The sequence below is a fragment of the Calonectris borealis genome, chromosome 7, assembly GCF_964195595.1.
Source record: "Calonectris borealis chromosome 7, bCalBor7.hap1.2, whole genome shotgun sequence".
Classification (NCBI taxonomy): Eukaryota; Metazoa; Chordata; class Aves; order Procellariiformes; family Procellariidae; genus Calonectris; species Calonectris borealis.
In genome coordinates this window covers 4202789-4225201 of record NC_134318.1, presented here as the reverse complement: position 1 = coordinate 4225201, position 22413 = coordinate 4202789, and the positions used below count along the sequence as shown (strand labels likewise).

At 40.6% G+C, this 22413-nt stretch overlaps 1 protein-coding gene across 2 annotated transcripts in view; it reads left to right on the top strand.

The window, feature by feature from the left end:
* Positions 1-22413, top strand: part of PCDH15 (protocadherin related 15) — an 827781-nt gene that overhangs the window by 587840 nt on the left and 217528 nt on the right. For both annotated transcript variants that reach the window (XM_075154074.1, XM_075154076.1), the window contains 2 exons: positions 8927-9035; positions 16252-16364. In XM_075154074.1, coding sequence (XP_075010175.1) covers positions 8927-9035; positions 16252-16364 — 222 coding nt within the window. The remainder of the gene's footprint in view (positions 1-8926; positions 9036-16251; positions 16365-22413) is intronic.

Sequence of the window (22413 nt, the reverse complement as noted above, 5' to 3'; positions counted from 1 at the left end):
TCCTTTTGTGTATTTTATCCTGACAACAGAGAGGCAGGGAACTCTGGTCTTGTGTCCTTGAAAATCATTGAGCCGCTTAATAGTTGCAGAATTCAGTTCCGTGTGTCCTTGACTAGAAACTTGGATGATTGTACAGATTCAGGCCCACAGCTTGGGGAAAGAGGGGCGTTCTCAAGCATACAAGTCCCTGACCTCGATTTTTATAGTTGAACTGCACTTGATGCTACCAGTCAATAAAAATACCGGTGTTCCTTGGGGGTGTCAGCGCGTGCCACTTGACACGAAGGCAGCCCAAGGCCTGGTGGGGTGATTGATCGTCTAGAAGCGGCAGCAGGGAAGCCGGGATTGCTGGCAGCTGGGAAAATGGGAGGGCAAGGCATTGGGTTTGCTTGCAGTTATTGACGGGGGATGCTGGTGCAGGGGGGGTGTGGGGTAGGGAGGTGGGAGAGGGTCGCCGCTGTGACACTTAGTAAATGTGAAGGCTGAAAAGAAGAAAAAGGGAGAAGTACTTGGAAATGTAGGGAAAAAGATGAGTTTTTATAATCTGTTGCCACTTCAGTGACATAATGTCATCAGTCCTCTAATGTTGGAAGCAATCTCTGTTGTACTGCTGTCAGTTCAGCTGATGCAGATCAAAAAACTTATTTGCCATCATATGAAAAAGTATTTTTCTTAACCTCCCCCCTATCAATGAATATTATAATTGCTGAATCTGAATAAATTAGAATAAGCTAGTATTTAGGAATTAAGTATGCTCTTTTCACGATTGAATATATGTTCTTATGTTCTCAGAGAAAAATGCCTGAGGAGAAATTTCAGATTTTTCAATATTAGACAATTTATTGAACTCCTTCCAGAAAATGCTTAACTGTTCAGCATTAATCATCTTACAAATGTCCTGCATATCTCCATGGAACAGATCGTTATGCGTATACGAATGCCTTAGAGCTGCTAGGACAATTGAATAGGTAACACAGTGTTTACTACAACTTAGGAAATTATTTTAAAAGAATATCAAGTAATTTGGTTAGACTGTGATTTAGGACAGGTTTTCACAGCCATGCTAGTAACGCATATATTGGGTAAAGGTCGGTTAACTGTGTGTCTGCCTAAGGAATGCCACCACGAACCGGCAGATTGAAATATTAATGCAAGTGAACGTTCCTTTTTTTGGTGGATTGTTGCTCAAGGCACTGTGACGTATCTTATTTTGGTCAACGTGGAGTAATGCATATTTTCATGATGTTCCTCTTTTTTTTTTTTTTTTTAAAAGCAGTCTTTGTGTATGTCATAATATCTTGGTCTTCTATGTGACTTAGTGGGTAGAAAATGTCTTGCCATGTTTGAATACAATAATAAACTTTAAAGACGTAGTTTTTGTCCCTTCTCTTAGTGGATTTCATGCAGGCTAATAGACATAGGAGCGCTATGGATGGGAATCTAAACAAAAGTTTGTGAACTCCTGCTTTTCATGTGCTTTTATCTTTTACAGCAGTTGGTAATGTTTACTTCTGCCTGTGTAGTGGCCCTGACTCTGACTCCAGGAGCATCTCCGGGCAGGCAGGTGGGAGCTGAAGCGGTTGTGAATCATCAAAGCAGCATCACCCCAGTTTGTGAACCTATGGCTGGTTCATGGTCTGTTGTCTTCAATCATGTAAAAGAGAGTTCTTATTAATAAATTACCTGCTCACAAACAGGCAGTGTCCTAGTTCAGTAAGGTTAATTGTGTTTCCGTTTCTCAGAACACAATCATTTTTGTGGTAATAAGCAAAAAAAAAAAAAGCTCTGTGCAGAAAGTCGTGGTGTTGTTCTAACTCTAAAATTGTGTCATTTCCTCCCTTTTCCTTCTTATCTTCCCTAGAGGAAGAAGTTCTCCGTAAACAGATAGCTTGGCAAATTTAGCTTTGCATCTCAGGTAGACCATGGAAAAGATAGGAAATCTTTTTTTTTTTAAAGCAGAGCTATCCTCAGCATCAACTGTGCAACAATTATTATGGTCCCCTGTCTTTAAAAAAAACATCTCTAAACTTGTAACTCATAGGAAATACCAATCAGTGCTTTTTCCTTTTCTGATTTAATGCTCAGTACTTGATAGAATCAGTGCCTTGAGCGAGCCTATGGCAACTTGAATTCAGCATAGCGCTGTATGTGATACAGCGTGGGTAGCTAATTTGAAATCCTAGATTGTTGCTCAGTCTTGCAGTTAGGTTCTGGTATTTCATGACTCTTAACATGTAATTATTTAGTAACAAAGAGACAATATCGAGAGAACAGTGTTAGATACAGGGAGAACTGAGTTATTGACCTGAGAGGTTTTATGTCACTTAAAAGCTACTGTTCAATAATGCATGAAGTCGCTGTATTCTGGGGAGGTATCTGGGTAAAACTGTAGATATGCAGCATTATGGTCAGCTCTCACTCCGAAGAGATTGAACCAGTTTTTATTTCATTAGCTTCAGGTAGAATATTTCTGACCTGCATGGCTTTAAAAATCGGGAAGATGAGCTCCAGGTGAACATAAAAAGAAAGGAAGTTACTTCGTTCAGGTGAATGAGTTCCCTGAAGTTGCTCTTCTCTTGCTTTTCTTTATCTTGCTTATTAATCATTATTTAGCAAAAATGACCCTCTCTGGTTTTTTTGGCAATGTGCTGGTTTTAAACCATTAGCAGTGTTTTTCCAGGAATGGAAGGTCCAAGCTGATATCTTCCAAAGACTTTGTGCAGTGCTGAGAAGCAATGTTTTACCCCCAAAAAGTGGATGAGAAAAATCTCAGGGGAGGAGGATGGTGAGCAGAGTTCTAACTAAGGAAAAATCAACCAAAAGTGTCCGTTGCAAAACACCTCAGTTTCAGTTTTTAATCAAATAATTGAGTTACTACATTTAACGCTTAGGACATTTTACATATCTTTCTATGGAAAGTCTGGCAGTCATGGACATCTTAAAATGTTCTGAATAAAATAATGTACATGCAAAATCTTTGGAAAATACGTAACTTTAAAAATAGTCGCTTTTGTTTTATTATGCTTGAAAGCACAAAATGCATATTCTGCATCTCAGCTGTAAATTTCCTTTTAATTGTTGCATACTGTATTTCAGTCACCATGTGATGGTGAAGAAAATACATGTTTTTACGCAGTTGCCTCGAGATACTGTTTGGATTATTGAATGCAACTGCAATCCTAAATTTATTAAGCTCCATGTTAATAAATAAATTAAAAAATCAGTTGTTCCTTTTCCTCACTATCCTTAGTAGGAGCTTAAAACGGTCTTGCGTGAATGCATGCAGAGGTTTATGGCTTCCTTTGCAAGTTTTGGAACTAGTCAGGGATTTGCAGTTTAAAGATCTTTTGCTTTAGATTTTTTAATGTATTTTTCAGGTAAGAAAAAATAGGGAAATTTCTGCCAGTCATTATTATTTTATTATTATCATATTTATTATCATGTTATTATCCTACTTAGACATCTGTATTGTAGCCGCGTGTCACCGTTTGCAATAGAGCTATCAACGGAAAGAGTTTCACTGCGTTATGAAGGTGGGTATGCCGAAACAGAAAAGCAGGCGGAGAAGGAAACATCAGAGACAGGCTCAGATGTGGGTGGTGGTAGTCAGTTCCTGAATAAAAGCAAAGAGGTTTTGTGGTTGAAGTATGTTCAAAGATGTAAGCAGGAGTACTGGTGTCTGGAAGCTCAGTTTCTCTTCTCTCCAGGGAAACGTGGCTTTTGCCTTTCTAGTGAATAAACAGGATTCTTTAAAGCAGACCTGGCTCCATTATCGGTTTCTTTTCTAAACAGAAACAATTTGCAGCCAAATTTTGGCTAACCACCCAGGTCAAAGAGCAAGATATAAAAAGAGCGTAGCAAATTAATATAAGCGTTTTCCAGCTACACTAAATGCATTAAGACAGAGCATTTGAATGAATATTTGCTGTTGCGGTTTTTGACTTTTCTAGCCCTTTCGATTTTATAACAGTAACTTCAGATAATTTCTAGTCGTCTTTCCCATGACAGAAACTCGATGCTGCTGCTTTTTGAAGTGTGTATCGTTTGATGACTGGGGTAGGCGAATGGCACAGTTTTATGACATTTGTCAATAAACATTTTATTATTCACCGATCCATTTCATAATGAATTATGAGAGATCTTTCTATTGAAGAGAGCTGAGGGAAAGATTCCCAGTGCTCTGTCCTCACACCCCCTAAGCAGTCAAGTGGTGTTTGATTTCATTGAAAAGGAGGATCATTTTGACGCATCGCCCTCCCAAACATAGCTGAGAAGATTCTCTGTGTAAGAGTACTGAGAGTTTTGGTTGGTGGCTTTTCATAAAAGGACTGAATATGTACAAGGAAAATATGAAAAAACTTGAGGCACTTGATTAAGTATGCGGCCTTCGGTGCTTAAAGTTGCAGTCTTTTGCAGGTGACCCTCCGTCTCTCTACTCTGAATAAGTGGGTATAACCTGTAATTCTTCTTCCTGTGCTCTCCCCCATGTTTCTGAGGTCACGCAGGAGTGAGCCAAGCAGCTCCGGTACTAGCACAGATCCCTGTGGATCTCCCCTCTCCCTAAGGGAACTGAAAGCTTACTCCTGCTCTGCCTCACGTCTCTTAACCTAACTGTTTCTGGATACACAGATCTTGGCTTGTTTTCTGTCAAGGCCAAATTTCCGTAAGAAATTTTTGTAAGAGAGCTTGTCAAACTTGGCTGGAAGTCTACACGCGCTGTATCAAACGGTTCTGTGGTATCCATGTGCTGGTGATTCCACAGTAAGTTTGAGAGGCTGGATTCCCCTTTGCAGAAAACCAAACTCTCCCTGATGTATTGTGTTTATTTATGTGTTTGCTCAGACTGTTATTATATCATCTGCTAATTTTTCCGAGTACTCAGGCTCAGGCTTCACGGCGGTATTCCCCTGGGTCGCCCTGGGACCCTTTTATTTTTGGTATTACGTTTGCTGTTCCTCAGGTACCAAAGCACTTTTAAGCAGGAAATTACATAGCACAGCAACTTCATACGATTCACTCTTGCCTTCCTTTAGAAACCCATTTGCTCTTGGCCTCGTGTTACTCTTCATTTGGCACGTTCGGTCCATAATGGCTCTGAATGCTGTGATTTTTTGCGGGACCTGCTAGGCATCCCGCGTGGAGAAAGTGCTGGCACAGGGGGACCCATCAGAGTCCTTTCATGGTGAACACAAAAGAAGGAAAAAAAAATAGGTTTTGTGCTACTACCTTATTCTCCCTGAGGTTTGGTTTTGGTTTTTCTTTTGGTTTTTTTGTTGTGGTTTTTTTTTTGCCTTGATCATCTCTTGGCCCTGCAGACTCCCTGGCAGGCTTCCTGTCACAGTTTTGTTTGGAGAAGGATTTGTTTTTTAAAATTTATTAATACTTGTGATAACATTTGCAAGTTGGGGTTTGGGTTCTTTAGTTTGGTCTGCCTGATGGTGTATTCTGCTATAGTGAAGCACCTGGAATTCTATTAATACCAAAATCAACAACTGAGATATCTCTTCCCTAATGGGGAAAAGTAAATCAATTACTAATATTTTACCCTAGAACTGACAGGATCTCCTTGTTTCTTTGATTTTTAATCACCTGCTTCTGCCAGAGCTCGTGAACCCTTTTATGTTTTTCACTTGGCAGTGGCTGGTTTTTGAAGGCTGTCTATTTATTGAGTAACCTTCCCTGCACCACTGCGTAGCCGGGCTGACTTGCCTTGCCCTTTCTAGCCTGTCTCAATAAAAACCCCACGTGCTTTTTCTTTGCCTCCCACTGAGTGTCCTTAAGCAGTCACAAGCCCGGCAAACATTTCACTCGTTCAGTAGTCTGTTTTCCCTTCTTTTTAATGAGCTTTCATCTTTTTATGAAGCTTTCCTCTGAGGCTGAGAACGACAGCGATAAGGGGTTTTTTTTTGTCTTTTGCAAGGATGTTAGATCTAATACACAATGGTGGCTGTCACAGACCCCATTTTGTAACATTTGCCCACTCTGCAGAGCTGCAAGGAGGCTCTACCTCCTCTGCTTAAGTCAGGAGCCACCTCCTATCTGTATGTGACCGTGTCCTCTCTCTCAAAGGGCTGAGCAAAGCCTCATCTTTTAAGCCTTATATTTTCTCTGAACCTCCTGGGGAGGATGGCGGTGGGTATTGTATCGTGGTCTGCCGGTCTCTAGCAACAACTGCTAACCGTGATATGCAGAACAGTTTTGGGGGCAGGACCGGGGCCCCGTCCCAGCGAGATGGGCTCTGGGGAGCTGCCTCGGGCCCCATGAGCCCCGACACTTTGCTGCCGAGCAGCGCCACGTCAGCGGAACCTGGGGGGTCTTGTGAGCAACTGTTCGTGCCTTTTAAATTTTAAAGTGCTCAGGAAAGAAAGAAATATCCCTATGTAATAATCATAGTTATTACAGCTATTGATTAAAGCATGTTTTGACTACAAATTTTTAAAGTAATTATTTTTCACAAAAAGCGTATGTACACCTTCTGAAACGATCCTACACGTGCTTTTACAAATTTATTAACCTACTTAATGGCTGCTTCTTTGTGCAGTTATGTTTTCATAGTTCTAATTTAAGTTTAAATGAAAAAGATACTTGCATTATCTATGGATTATTAAAACACTGTGAAAGTACCTTTAGCTTTGCTTCAAGGCACATCAGCCTATTTAATTCAAAACAGCTTTAAATGATCCCTAAACATTTCAGCGGACTGATCTTGTTGCATGGTATCTTCTAGTTTATGAGCAGCCCATTTCAGGATGTGTACAGTACTTAGAAAAACAACTTACACGGAATAAAAATTTAATGGATTTCATGTTTCGTTCTTAGTTTTCTTCTTCGTTTTCTCATACAACTTGCTTCTGTTCAGTTGATTGCTTTGGTTCTGAGGTAATGGCAGCAGCCTGGGATAAAGAATCTATTGTTCAAGTAGAACCTATTTAATTTCAAATGCCGTTTTTCTAAATGCTGCTCTCGAGCTTCTCCTTGCATTGGAAAGTAAAGCACATGTCCTTGCTATCTGAGTCATATATGCAACAATTATTATTTTAGTCTAGTTTCGATGGTCAGGTACAGCTGACAGCTCATTATTGACAAGGCTAGATCCATCGCTGTTACTCTAGCGTAGATTCGGAGGTTTCAGCTTGGCCTGCAACATTGTACTGGTGAGTTTAAAACCTAGCCAGCCTTAGCAAATGAGACTGTTTTTATTGTGGGTATGTTTTTAACTACAATGTAGATTTGTCTGAGAGTGCTTCAGTTGATCTGTAAATTTAAAAATAGCATTTTAGTCTTGGACAGTTTTATGCATAATCTTATCTCTCAGCATGTAACTTTTATGCAGTCCTAAAGCATTTTAAAAATTCAAACATATGTCAAATATATCTTCTTCTCTCTTTCTTTATGCCTATTTTGAGCTCGTCTTCCTCATTACACTTTTAAGAGTCTAATTTTTTAAAGACTCAAAAGTGGAAACAGAGAACCTCGCCTGCTCGTTGGGAACTGGGGAAAAAGCCGTGGGCAGAGAGGAGAGTGAGGAGGTACCAGTCCCGTGCTGGTAGGCAGGTGCTCTGCACCCAAAGCCGAGCTGTGTGACCACGCGTGGCTGCAAGCCCTGGCTCATGAGCCTGGAAAAGCCTCGTCGGACCTCAGTAACCTGTAGGAAATGACTTCTGGGTGGGCAAACTGTGGGCAGAACAGCTTGTTATTGCAGATGACCATGTGGCTACGTATCCAGAATTACAGGAGGGGGGTATTCACTCTCCCCTCTTGCAAACTGCCTTGCGTCTATTCCTGTCTTGTTCTCCTCCTCCTGGCTCACCTCTTTTCCCTCTAGGTTTATCGACAGGCATCGCTAAAGCTCTTGCAGATTTCTTCCAAATGTCAGCAGGAGGTTTTCTAAAGGCTCTGCCAAAACTTGGCCGAACGTGGACTTGTCTCATTCCTATTCCTACGCTAGATTTCAAGTTCCCTCTTGCAGAACATGGAGCGTTAGAGCTTTCCATAGCAAAGGCTGCCAGGATTAGTCCTATGTGGAAAAAAGGTGTCTGTTTTTTCATAGAGGTTATTAAACATTTTGGCCACGCAAATAAAAGTTCCAAGGGGAGGGAAAAGACTGGTGCACCTACATTCGTGGGGTAGCTATGTTTCTAATTGATCAAGCAGCCAAGGTTACTGAAACTGTTCTTTTAGAGTTGGGAGTGGCAGCTCTGGTGTTACCCCTGGAGAGTGTATGGGCATAGGAGAACTTTAGAAAATATTCAAAACAACAGTGAGGGCTAAGTGCTATTAGTAGGTACAGCAATGCTATTAAGTTGGTAGGTGAAGAACTGGGCATGCAAATACTGAACAAGATAAAAGCTGGTGAATGCTTTTTCTGGCTTTTGGTTTCCATGTTCGGCATGCGAGATCACTCCGCTTCTGAATAATGGTGTGAATTACTGCAACGTCCGTCCAAACTTTTCAAATGTACCTGTCCTTGAAACGTCTGTACCTTGGCTTGAATTTCTTTTGCAGTATGTATTCGTGTATGACAGCCACTCTAGCTCCTAATGATTCTCAAATTCAATTTGTTTTTATTTCCTTTTTTAAAGCATTTCCTGTATTTCACTGCTATGATGATGTCTGAAACGTCTGATTCAAGGGACTATTTACAGAAGCATAGTCAAGCATTTGCGAGCTTCCTTTCCTCGAAGATACTGTTATAGTATAAAACGTACCTAAAAGAAAGGAGATTGCTGTAGAAATATATATGTTGCCTACTTAATTTTGATTTCAAAAGGGACATGTGCTATAACTATTCTTAAATATGAGGGGTTTTTCTCCTGCAATTTCAGCAAATATCCTTTTCAGTGGGATGTTTTTGTGTTAAACCTGAAGATCTGCCTACTGGCTTTCTAATTTTTCTGTTTCAAATCTGTCTGATTTTTCATTTCAGGCACGTGTGAATCCCATCAGTGTCACTCCACCCATACAAGCCATAGATCAGGACCGAAACATCCAGCCTCCTTCCGATCGACCGGGCATCCTCTATTCCATCCTAGTTGGTTGGTGTCTGCTACTCTTGCTATCATTCACAATCAGTCGCTTTATTATGACCAGCCAGAGAAAGCTTGACTGGGAGAGTGGAAACCTAATAAAAATTCATATTGTGGTTAGTGGGATGTTTGAAATCATTGTTCTACCTATTTACGTTTAATTGCAATTTAGAAGCTTATTTCAGATGGCTGCATAATTTATTATTATTTATTCAGGTTAGATTCAGAATTGTCTGGTTTAGTGAATGGAGCCACACAGCAAGCAAAAGGAGAGAGACTTGTCCTTGTCTCTGCTCGTAGCTGTGCTGCAATGCATTTTTCATTCAAGGGTGCAAAGGTACAATAAAAGATGCTAAAGAAAGTCAGTTAGAGTAGGTTTCCTTCCAAAAGTCTTCTGGCACAGACCAACTTAAACCATCTTACTGCATCCACCTTTAAGTTTGCTGCCTGTGTGCTTGCATGCTTTGCCTTGTAATTTAGTGTTTGTTTAGTTGACTATGCTGTTTTGTGGCCGCAGTAATGCAGTTCTAGAAAGAGTTCAGAGAATACCCACTTTGCTGGGGGATTTCTTGTATTCTGCTGTGGGTTTTTTTTTTTCCCTGCTACTTTCCCGTGTTTGGCATTTGTTTCCGATTGCTTAGCTTATATGATTTGATAATGGAAGGGCCTAAGGCAGTGGTTTGCAGTTGCAGTCCTTCACCTGCCCTGCTCTTCCCAAAGTACAGAGACTGATGTAGTAATTTCTGTGCCCTGTGACTAGCGTGGGAATTGAAAATTGTGTGTTTTGTGGAATTGCATCTTTTTCATGTTTGCTGTGTTAAACTGCAGCTACATGGCTTTCTCACCCGTGGAGAGACGGAAGTAAAAATTTTAATGAGCAGATTGCGTAGTTTTGCTTGTCATAAAAAAAAAAAAAATAGGTGCCTATGTATATTATAGTTCTATTGTGAAAGGGGAAAAATGGTAGGTTTGATGGTTTGATATGCGTGTCATTTTAAGAGCCATCTTAAGAGGGTACAAATGAATCGCTACTGTACCAGGTACCGTTGTACTGAATGTGCAGGTCCTGAGCTCGGTGTGCAAAATGCAGGAGCCTGAACCCGCTCGGTGCCAACAGACCGGTCTTGAGGCATTTCCAGGGCTCTACTCTCAGGACCGTGGCAAGGGACACGGCCGTGGCAGACCAGCCTCAGCACGGCAGACCTCAGCATCCTCCAAGAAAAGAAATCAGGTTTTGTTTGGATAGCCATGAAGCAAGCTAGATTCCTTCAGGCTGTAACTGGATTCAAATCTGGCAGACCAAGGGAGGCATTGCTGCCAACTAATCCTTTTCCAGCAAAACTGTTTTGTGAGGAAATTTGTAAGTACTTGCAGAGTAAAGATACTAGGTGTTTTTATAAAATTGACTTGGTTTATTTATAAATTCTCCTATTGACAGTTATGCCCTAGTGCAACATTTGGTCCATTTTTTTTAATGTTCTTTGCAAAGTTCTTCAGGAGTGAACTTATTAAAAATTGTATTTCACTAACCTGCGATATTTTTAATGTTTGAATGACTGTTCTGACCTCAAAGAAGTAATTCAGAAAGATGTATTAGAGCAATTTGGGTTGGTTTGGGGGATTTTTCAATGGAAAGGCTACCTTTTTTCTCCCCCCACCTCCCCACCCCCTCCCCCGCCATGGTCTTCAAAGGATTTCTTTTTAGATTTTAAGTCTGTCTTCATCTCTGCCAGTATGCAGTGCTATTTATATTTTAGCCTTCACCTCAGAAAATATTAAATAGTTTCACAGGAAATAGGCCTTGCAGATATTTCTTGTTATATGGATTTTTCCCTTGCTTTAGGTCTAAACATAATTCTTCTTTATATCTTCGGATATGTCCTTTTTTAAACACTGGAAGGTCTGAACTTATGCCCATAGAAAGAGAGAATAAGCTACTTACTGAATATGCAAATGATTTTGAATTTTATTTGATTTGATTGAGTTCTAATTTTGTACCTTGCTTTCTTCCTCCCCCTGCACACTGTATAAGTCAAGTCCTGGCATATGCTTTGGGCACTATGGATGTTATATATGAAACCTGCGCATCTTTCTCAGTATCTTTAGGATCTATGTGAAGACACATTTCTTTTAACGAAGCCCAGCACCACTGCAGCGATAACTTACTTCTGCTTGATGCGGCTTACTAACCTTACCCTTAAGAGCTCACAAAGATTTCTGCCTGTCATGCTTTCAAGCTAACTAGCCTTTCAAGTGTTCAGGTAGATGCCTCGGTGCTGCTTTCACCAAATCTAGTGATCTTTCCCATGAGAAGGGTACGAGTGAACCTCTCCGGTTCCAACAACAACAGGTTCCCCTGCAGCTCATTGAAAAGGAGTTGGACTTACTCGATGAGGTAACGATAAATGCCTGTGGAAGTCTTGTTACACATTCATGTGAGCATAGCAGTGCTGAAAACAAAAGTAACTTGAGGGTAAGGCGCTTGAGAAATGAAGAAATATTCCAAGTGTGTTGCCCGTTATTTTCTGCTTTCTTTTTCATTCTGACCTCTGAGTACAATCCTCTCACAGGGTATATCAAGACGTCTGAATGTACTTGTTCAAGTAGTTACGGACTGGTACTAATAAAACGATTGAAGATTAGGTCTTAAATATTCTTGAGGGTCATCCTAAGATTAGAGGACTAGTTACAGCATAGTACTACTGGGATTGTTGTCTTCTATTTAAAGTATTGGCTAAAGTGCATGATGAAGGAACTACCTTCCAAAGTACAGTAGTACTTCAGAGAAGAGGATTGAACTGGGGCCATACTGTAATATTTCATTTCTTATAAAACGCCCGATATCTTTACATTTGGAAACGTGATGTTTGGAAATTTCTTTTCATGCACTAATTGTTCCAATTCTTGACTTTCCGGAATATTGATATATATTGCAAGAGACCCACATATACTGTCTGGTGTACGCAAGTGTGTGAGCAAGCCCCCTCCCTTTACATGTAATGTGTGTGCAATAAAAAGGGGGTAGAAGCCAGCACACTTTCTCTCATCTGCAGTCTCACTCTGTTTTTTTCCTTAGTGCTAACTGCATCACAGCCCTGTGCTACTCTTGTATTTACTGCTCAGCCCTCTTTGAAGGTTTTCCCTTAGCTATTTTTATTAGCAATTTTAAGGCTTTCTTTTCTCTAGGGCTGGTTCTTGGGAAAAGTCAATTTTTCCTTTAAATCATCAGCTTCTAGTTTTGACCCTGGAACTGTCTCTGATTTCTGTTGCCAATTTTGAACAATTAAGTGTTCTGTTTTGTTTGATATTTAAATGCAGAGCCAAAAAACCCGCAGCGTTTTCAGGGGTTTCTCTCCATCCTGTGAGCTCCCTGACGCATTTGCCTGGTAGGCAACAGGCAACATGCCTCACAGAAGGCCTCCTCTGGCTCCAAGAAAAGCAAACCTAAGAGTACTCTTCACCTTGTGGACATTCCTCTCTGCTGTAAGATCATCAGGATAGAAGAGATCATGTTCCCTCCTGGCTGTCAGCTCGCTGCTTCTGTTGCCTCGGCCAAAAGAGTGTAACCAGAGGTCTGTTGAGCACTCAATGCTCATTTTTGGTGCAGATGGTGCAATCTCATCTCCACATGCTAACGTATGGAAAAGAAAGCACGTGCCGCCCTTCGTCCTCCTTTCTCAAGGGTGCTTACGGACCTGCCGGTGCACGGTGGCCCACCACCTTTTGATACCCTAGACCTCTCCAAACACACAGACCAGATGAATTTCTGGAGGCAGGAGACTCGGAGCTCATCCATAGAGCTTTAGACCTCTCTGCTTTTCCTGGGTTACGTCTTCTTGCAGGTTGGACTCGTGAGAGACTGACAGTGTAGGGGTGGTGTGAACAGTTCCTTGGCCAGTAGTGCCTGTCTATAATATGCAGACGACACATTCTGAAGACACGTAGTTACAGTTGCCGTAGGAAATTCCTCCTTTCTGGAAGCAGATGAGGCAACAGTGGGGACTGAGTGTTGGTCTGCTCTGTCAAAATATGAATATTTTTGTATATGCAGAAGCAGATATCTCTGTTCCTGGAAAACTGTACTTTCAGAATTTAAGGTGTCCTGGAGTTTGGACTCTTCCTGTGGTAGGCAGCAGCTGAGCAGGCATCATCAGTTAGGATTCAGGCAATCCAGTTCTATTATACTCTAATCTTTACTTTCCTGATCGTCCTTCTTGCTGTCTTTTCCTCCTTTACCTGTTTCTTTTATTTTTTTTCTTGGATTTTTTCCTGGCATCTTTAGAAAATATTAGCGTCATCTTCCCTGCTGTAGATCACTTTGTGCCTCTTACATCTGTCTCCGTCCTCCCCTATGTATTTGTTCTCCTTCAGGGAGCATCTGGTTTTTTACTTTTGCATTTAGTCCTTCATTTCTTGATTTTTCTTAGCTTCAGCATCAGCCCTTGTGATGTGCAGCCTCCTAAGACTACAGCAATCTGTTATCTGCCAAAAGCTCGGAGCTCCTGCTGGATGCCTAGTGCTCTTAAAAAATTAAATCGGTTAATTAGGAGTTGACATTAAAAGCCGGGGGGAAGGGAGCGAGGACTTGGAGCTAGAAACTGTGCATTTATGCTGGTGGTGTAATAGAAAAAATAATCCATAGTGGTTCTTCCTGTTACTACTCTCTGGGTCTACGGTATACACGTATAAAGAGATATTTGCAGAATATGTACTGTGTGTGTATATATATACACACAATATATAAATGCACAATATATGCACAGTACAGCAAATGGTTGTCATATGATGAGTTGCAAATTAAAGTATTGCACATGAGTTTGGACAGTAATGTATCTCCTGGGATGGCTATTGACTTTCTAAAAGCAGTTTCTAATCATTCCACTTGAAAGGTGAACAAATAATAGCATCATTTATCAGAAAAGTGGTCTTTTTTGTGTTGAATCTTATGCCCTGTTATACTGTATTGGCATGGCAATATTTGTCCTGCTCTCACGGCTGCTTTAAGGTATAGTAACTCATGAGCTCAGAGGACTTACTGGGGCACTGGCACCATCAGCCAGGGTGCTTTCTGCCTCTCAGCTGCTACACAGGACTATTCCTAGACCTAAAATGACTCGAGATCTTGTACTTGTGATCTGTGTTTTGGTTTCTTCGGATACTTTTAGTAATACTGATAAGCTGTGAGGTGCCAGAGTTCGTGCTGTTTCTACACACTTGAGCTTTCTGAGCCCTGCTCTGTTCAGATTTGGGCTCTCACGTCTCCCCAGCTGAGAATCAGACAGCTGAGAATCAGACATCTCCCAGCTGAAAGTCAGACAGTTAAACCAAAACAAAGTGGGATGAGACACGGGGGCTAGAGGAGGCAGATACAGTTTTCTGCCATGCAAATGAGGAGAGAACATCCCTTTGTCTTTTAGAAAAAAAATGGTATAGCCTCTGTTCCCTGATAGGCGACAGGCTGTTGCTGAACACTATCCCATACGCTTATTGCTTCATCCTGCCCTGGCAATTAATGCTCCACCATTGCTACTTTTTTGTGTACTTTCTTTGTGAGAATCATGCGGCTCAAAATCACTGTAGCTTAATTCGTGCCTTGTCCTGCGTCAGGTTATGCTGCTAGAGCCTTGAGCCTTTTGGCTTGAGCACAGTACCATGGGAAAGTTTTTGGGCTGCAACTGCCTTGCCGGCCGCGCACAGCAAGGTCACGGCTGTCTCCATCCTTTGCATAGCCCTTGCTGGATCTCCGTGGGTTCGCGAATCTGTTCAGGCTGTGACCGCTTCTGTTTTAACTGGATTGGAGAGTACCCTGGAAACTCACAGCCATGAAGACACTGTTAACGCTGGCAATAAATGGTAGCTGTTAGAGATTTCATCTGGTGCTTCTTCCCTGATGAGAAACTTCTTTTCATAGAAGGATTTCTAAAATAATCTATCTGTTATTATTACTTACGTATATGTTATTAATAATGCATTAAAGAGCTTGCCCATAGGTGCAACAGAGGGCTATAAGAACTAAGGTATTTAAAATGTGCATTTTAAATTGCAAATGTCAGGGCATCATCTGTGAGCAATAACATGGCTATCATGAACTTAGTGGTAAAATCTTTGTCACATCACTTCATTGTGTATTTTCTTTGTTTAAATGTGTGCACTCAAAAAACAGTTCATAGTGTTCTCTGCTTTGTGACTAATGTCAGCGTATGTCCAGTGATACTTCAGGGGAAACGTGCTTCAAAGCTGGAGAGAGAAAATCTCAGTGGTATGTGTTTAGCAAGCTGGGTTTCAGGAATGTGGTGGATACAAGTGGAAGATTTCTCCATATGTCCTCTTATCTGATTAGATTTATATATATCTCCTGGAAGCTGAGAGGGAGAATTTACACCAGCTGCAGGTGTGTTTGTTATCAAGTACTTAGGGATTCCCAGTTGAGAAGAATCTTCGTGGTTAGGGAGAGTAAGGAAGTAATGATAATATTAAATGCATAATGTTAGTGGTATCCTTAAGCTCCATGTACACATGATACAGTATTTTACCCTTATAATAGCAGGATTAGTTTTTGTTCCTTTGATGACTAATGAGTTGTCCTGGTTTCAGCTGGGATAGAGTTAATTTTCTTCCTCGTAGCTGGTATAGTGCTGTGGTTTGGATTTAGCATGAGAATAATGTTGATAACACACTGATGTTTTAATTGTCGCTAAGTAGTGCTTACATAAGTCAAGGACTTTTCAGCTTCCCCTGCTCTGCCAGGTGCACAAGAAGCTGGGAGGGGGCACAGCCAGGACAGCTGACCCAACTGGCCAATGGGGTATTCCATACCATATGACATCATACTCAGTATATAAGCTGGGGGGAGTTGGCTGGGGGGCAGGGATCGCTGCTCGGTGTAGGTCGGTGGGTGGTGAGTGGTTGCGTCACTTGTTTTTCCTGGGTTTTGTTCGCCCCCCGCCTCTCTCCCTCTCCCGTTATTTTCCTTTTCATTACAATTTATTATTTTTATTTTATTTCAATTATTAAACTGTTCTTCTCTCAATCCATGAGTTTTCTTACTTTGACTCTTCAGATTTGCTCTCCTATCCCACCGGGGTGGGGGGGAGGGTGAGCAAGCGGCTGTGGGGTACTTGGTTGCTGACTGGGGTTAAACCACGACATGAGTAAAATGAAGATATTGTTTAACTAAATCTTTCAGAAACAGCATTTGTTCAAATCTCAATCTCTTTTTTTACAGGTACTCCTGAGGATTATCCACAGTATTTCCATATGAATCTCACAACAGCTGTACTCACGCTCCTAAAGCCAATAAATAGGGATTTACACCAGAAGTTTGACTTGGTTGTTAAGGTAATTTTGGCTGAATTCATATTTCCATATGCTTTTGAAAACTGCTTAGTAACAAAAAGCTCTAGAGAAAATGTGGGGTGGGCTTGCTTGTCTTTGTTGCATTTTTCTTTTTTATTTTTAGGCTGTCAGGCATCATTTAGCACAATCATGGGGAAGAAGGGTGTGAAGTATTTTTGAAGAGGGAATGAATCATGGTAGAGTTCTAACGTTTCATGTTATATTGATACTGTATGAACAAACTAAGTACCGCTTGTTCATATGCTTTTTACGAACTCAGTTGTCCTGAGAATGCATTTGTTTTATATTTCACGTTTTGTCCAGTTCACGACCCCTGCTAGAGAATCATATAGACACAAATAATTGTCTGAGTGCTGAATATTGGGAGCGAGAACAAAAAATCATCTCCACATCTTGTAACAACTTTTGCGTGGGTTTTTTTGTTTGTTTTTGGTTTTTGTTTGTTTGTTTTGTTTTGTTCAGGGATGATTAAAAAAGAAGAGCTCTGCTACTGAATAAAAAGAAAGCTGCTGAAACATAACCGGCACTGATCTCATTCAGCTCCTATTGGTGGGAAAGGACAGAAACCACTTCTGTGGGGTTGGTCTTTTCAAATCCTACCATTGATGAGGAGAGTTGGCTTCTCTCCTCTTTTGTACATACTGCTTTGTCCTTAATTGTACAGTCTGACTCGATAACAGTCTGCAGTTCTTCGTAACTGAGCCAAGTGATCAACGCACATATCAGTTAGTTGTGAAGAGTGTGACTTTACAGAAAATCTCAAAACGTATCTTCATCTGGTTACCGAGTCCCAGCTTTGCAACTGTAAAATATTTTCAGTATTTGCTGCTTGCTTTGCCGATTTGGGGATTAAGAGGAAAAGAATAGGAGGTGGTGATATCAATATTTAGTCGCTAAACTTGTTAAATATAGTAAGCTATTAATTTTACTTTGAGCAAAATTAGCCTTAAGCCTTAAGCTTTGCTGCAGGTGAAATTTGCATGAGCGTGCTGCAAAAGTCAGTTCAGTAAAGGCGGTCTCTGGCGAGAATAGAGCAGAATTACATTTGGTTCTTTTGGAGACAGTCTGGAGTTGTCCCTAAAGCTGTTGTCTAATGACACGGAAAATTGTATAGGTTTTGCTGTATTTATTGGTAAGCAGAGGAGCAAATAAAAGAGAAAAGAATCACAGTAGTCTATTTTAAAGTAGTAGATCGCTTGTGGTATTTATCAGTGTATTTCATGTAGAATGAAGAGTGGGCTTTCCAAACTGCAGCGTGTTTTTACACAGGGATGTCATAAAGCTCTTGCTGTTTGTTAGTAGTATTAAATCTATTTCTAAATACAAGGGTCGCACTCGTATGGTAAGAATTATTTATTTGCCTCTTCTACCCCCCTGATTTTTTGGGGAGTGTTAATGGTGGCACTGGCAGCAAGCAGTCCCTTTGGCAGGAGCAGCTCCTTCTATACCAGCCTGTGAACCTCTTTGAAATCACGTGCCATAGTTTTGCCAGCTCCCAGCCTCGATGCTTTTGGCCTGTCATGCAATCAGACCAAAAGGCTTGCTATCGTTCCTCAGGGAAAATGTGAGTAGGATTTTGTTCTTTTTTTTCCTTCAGAGCAGAAGCAAAGCTCAATCTTTCAAGCATTTGGGAGTGGGGAGGAGCAATGATACACCCTTCTGCTCTCAAAATAAAGAGGGATGAAGGAACATACACAAATATGATGTGACAGAGCGACCTGGGTCCCCAGCTGTGCCTGTGCATGGCTATGCAAAAGCTGACTGTGGCCAGTACCTGTGTAACTCGTAGGAATTCTTCTTTTTTTATACTAACTGAGCATTTATTAAGCACAGGAGAGTTAGGGACGGATCTGCAGGCTCCTTCTGTGCATCTCGGAGAGGACAGCAGTTTCTCTGGGAAGACAGCAATAAGTTTATTAATATACAGGTCCTTTCTGTATCTTCTGAGGAATATAACTGATTATAGCGTGACAGAAGAGGAAATAAAATTGCAGCTTATAGGAATTTTGAATAACTTGGCACCTTCTTAAATACTTGGGTTAATTTCCTACCTCAGTTGATTGTGTGTGCATCAAAGTACAGAGCTTGTATATGCTTAGAGTGAAATTATTTGTGATTGGATTCTTTTATAATAATATATTTTTGAGGTTACTTCCTGTTGTGGAATTCTGCTGTCACTGGGACAGATGAAGGAACTTAAGTGGGTTAATATCTAAATAAATATGCTAAGAAGTTATGGGTTAAAGCCCTGTAGCGCTTTGTTTGGTTTCGTCGTTGTTGTTGTCAAAATTCAGCAGCCATATACGGTAGCACAATACATCAATTAAAAAAATCAATTACACCGGTGTGGTACCACATTCTGTGTGCCTAAATAGCAAGCTCTGTTGTTAATGGAAATGTTTATAGGCATTATTAGGTTCATATTGCTGTGTTATATGTGCAGTCAAGGGGATAATAAGGAAAATTATCAGTCTGTAAGAATGATAATATGCCACCTGCTAGAATAATGAAAGTTTTAATGCTGTGTTGTTCAGGGACCTTTTGAACTGGTATAATGTCTCAGGCTTGTACCAAATCAAGTCTTCAGATTCTTGTTTTGCACATTCTCAAGTTTGCATTTCTGTCACTGTTGAAGTTGTTGAATCTGATTCTGTTTTATCTGGAGGGGTGGAATGTGGGATGTTTCCCTTTAAACAGAAGATATGCTATTTTTGCAGGACTCACTAAACTTAATCTTTAAAATATTCCCTCTGATATCAGGAGATCAATTTTTTTTTTTCTGCCGAAATATTATAGAAAACAGTGAAATGGAAAAGGTGGTTAAGTCAATACATGAATATTAGAATGCGTGAAGTAAGGCAGACGGGAAATTGGTGCGCTCATCTGTGGTATAAAAACTGCATTGCTGATAAATGTTGAATTCTCAAATAGGTAGACAATGGAAAAAGCTTCTTAATAAGAAATGCTGGTTTTCAGCCTCCGTGCTATCTCTAGAAGGTATTCAGTGATAAGCAAGGAGGCAAACTTGTTGGCCCTCCTGGGGAAGCTCCTGTCACTTCCATTCCCTGCAAAGCAACAGGGGCTTTTACAAAAGAACATGTATTTTTTTGTGCGTCCCATTGAAATTTCCATGTGGCAACTGCAAGGCTGTCACAATAAGCATGTGGATTTAGAGCCCTTAAACTGAAAGGGCTTTCCAGTGTTAATAACACTGTGACTAAAAATATAGTCTATATGAGACCCCAAATGCGTAAGGCTGTGAACGTTCTGAATCGTAAGTGTTCTTTCCCTTTGCTTACTGTTGCTTCTGTTATAAAAGATTGTTCCTGAGATGCAAAACCACACCCCATACTAATAATAGCTTTTGCTATTATACTAATTGCTAATTAATACTAATTGCTTTTTCGAAATAAATTACTGCTTTGGGAGTAAGTTTTATTTATAAATACATATGTGTGGTGTTTGAAGATTTATGTCCATAAAGGCAGGGACTTGCATGTCTCTTTGGAGAGCAGACAATTTGGAGAGAGAACAGTCTCCTTTGGAGCAGACGGTCCTGCTTTACAGAAGGTAGGTGCTTGAGAAATCGAACCAAAGCTACAATGAGAGGGAGCACACTTTCAGCAACCTCAAAGGCTAAAAAATAATTACATCTTTGATCTGCAGCCTTGCTGAAACATCTCCTGAGATTCTCAGTAAAATAATAAACCTATTAAAACTACATTTCCTTAGCATTGTCACTGCGGTAGCTGTTTTTCTCGTGGAGGACAGTGATTTGTAACAGGAAGGCATGTAATCTGTTTAGTTCTCAATAGAGTTAACTTCACCTCTGATGCCTCTTTGCTTGTAGAAGGGGATTTTGCTGCTTGAAGAAAATGGCAGCATCTTTGATCACTTTTCTGGAACAAACATGGCTACTGCACTGTAGACACGAGACTATGTTCCTGTGACTAGCTCTAAAAAGCGTCAGTGAGTTTTTATATTTTTTTTGAAATGTATATCATGAAACAAATAGGAAAATTAATCAAATTGATGCACTTTGGCCCTTTCCTATTTGAACATCGGTTGTTTATCAATCAGACAAAATCTAACCTGACAGTTCTATTAAAATCAATTTGCAAAATGGATGGACTACTGAAGGCTAGATGTGCTTACACAGGCAATGAAATACTAACGAATGGAAATGCTACGCTACAGAGGAATTTACCACACCTGTAAGAGACCAGATTTTGATAAAATTACTCGTGCCGAGTGGTAGTTTAGTTCATAGGGCCTCGCGTGGCTTTCGGAGTAGGCTGAGGATGAGGAGCTGTGCTACTACAAGGGCTGTCAGTCTGGCCCAAAGAAATGTGTATGTGGAGATTTGGGGGAGAAATTGTCATTTGCAAATCAGAAAGAGTTTTTGCTTTATAAAATACTTAAGAGCATCGTGACTTCTTAGATTATTTCAGTGTCTTGTAAAGCAAAAAGTGATCCTCCTCTAAATAAACAAATAGCCATGTTATTTACTCTGATCCTACTGAAAATCTGAATAGTAACACAGAGTAAAGGATGTAGGGAAGGTGTTTTCTTAGCAACTGTTGCATAAGCAATTGATAATATATGCCAGAAGTCAGCTCTGGTCTCCGACACATCAGTATTGCAGTGGGTTGGTATCCAGTAAGTAAGGAAGAATCAAGAATTTTGTTCATTCAGGATTGCTGTAAAACCTGTAGGAGTTGCAATAGAAAAAAAAGACTGGAAGTATTTTGAGGCTAATGAAGTATAGGCATACCTTTTCACTTTATGATTGTATCTCTCTAGTCTACGTTATTTACCTAGAACAATCAATACCTCAGATTTTCTCCGATGTAAAGAAAATGCATGTATGTCAGATTCAAAATCAGGATAGGAATTTTATTTCTCTTTGTCGCAAATGAGTGGTTTAGAGGCCACTGAAAGAATCGCCATCAAAGGTATTATCAGAAAGTGATTTTGATAGAGACCTATAAAGGGGCGACTTAACAGGGTTCGATGGCGAGGTCCACTCACTTACTGCACGGATCAAACATACAAAGACAAATCACGTTGTCTAAGGGTTTATGTCTTAGGGACTGTATGTGTTTAGCAGCAGTCTAGGGTTTATTCACAGTTTTAGCAGCACTTACTCGTTAACTAATCATTAACAAACTTTAGCAGCACTTAATCATTAACTAATTTAATATTTATGAAGTCTACTACAGTCATGACTTAATTACAAATTATGCTTACTATTAGTTCACACACACAGACAGAAATATGTGTACATATATGTATAAAAATGTACAAAAAGTACCTGTTAAAAATTCCCCTCGAGTTCGGTGAAGAAATATTCACGTAAAATGTCTTTACAGGGCGAGGGCTGAGCCTCGAGAAGTGAAGAGTTTCAGCCCAGGTCCCGTCGGACAATGGGCCTCTGAATATTGTTAGCTCAAGACATTGCAAGCGCCGAGAGGTCCCACTCAGAGGGAGATGCTGGGCGCAGCCCGCTGCGGTCCCGGAGAGCTCCAAGGGCCTCACTCAGGACCACCGCTTATAGGTTCGCAAGATGGTTGGCTTTAGTCATCCGTAAATTTCCATCCTGGCCACGGTCCCAGTGGTAATTACTAAAAATTCTCAAGGCTTCAGTGTTGTTCTACTGGACACCTGGGCCGGGCAGCGGGGGTACGTTCCCAGCCTCAGCCATGCAGGGTTTCTGATACGGCCAAGGAGCGCTCAGCCGCCAGGCTCAGTGCACCGAGGCCGGGGTTTCATGGGAATTTCTGAGATCAACAAGCGGCCTGGGGGTGGGAAATGCAGCACCACACTCTTGCAAGAATTGATTTTTCATTTTTTAGTGGCACAGGGATACTTTTATTAATGACTAAAAATACTTTGAATATTATAAAATGAGGTGGAAAAATAGAGGAATGTTTTGTTAATCTCATGTGGACATCTGTGTACTGGGGAAATTAAATTTATAATGTAGTTTTAGAGTAGGTTTCATACAACCTGTATGGTTAATTCTTAAACC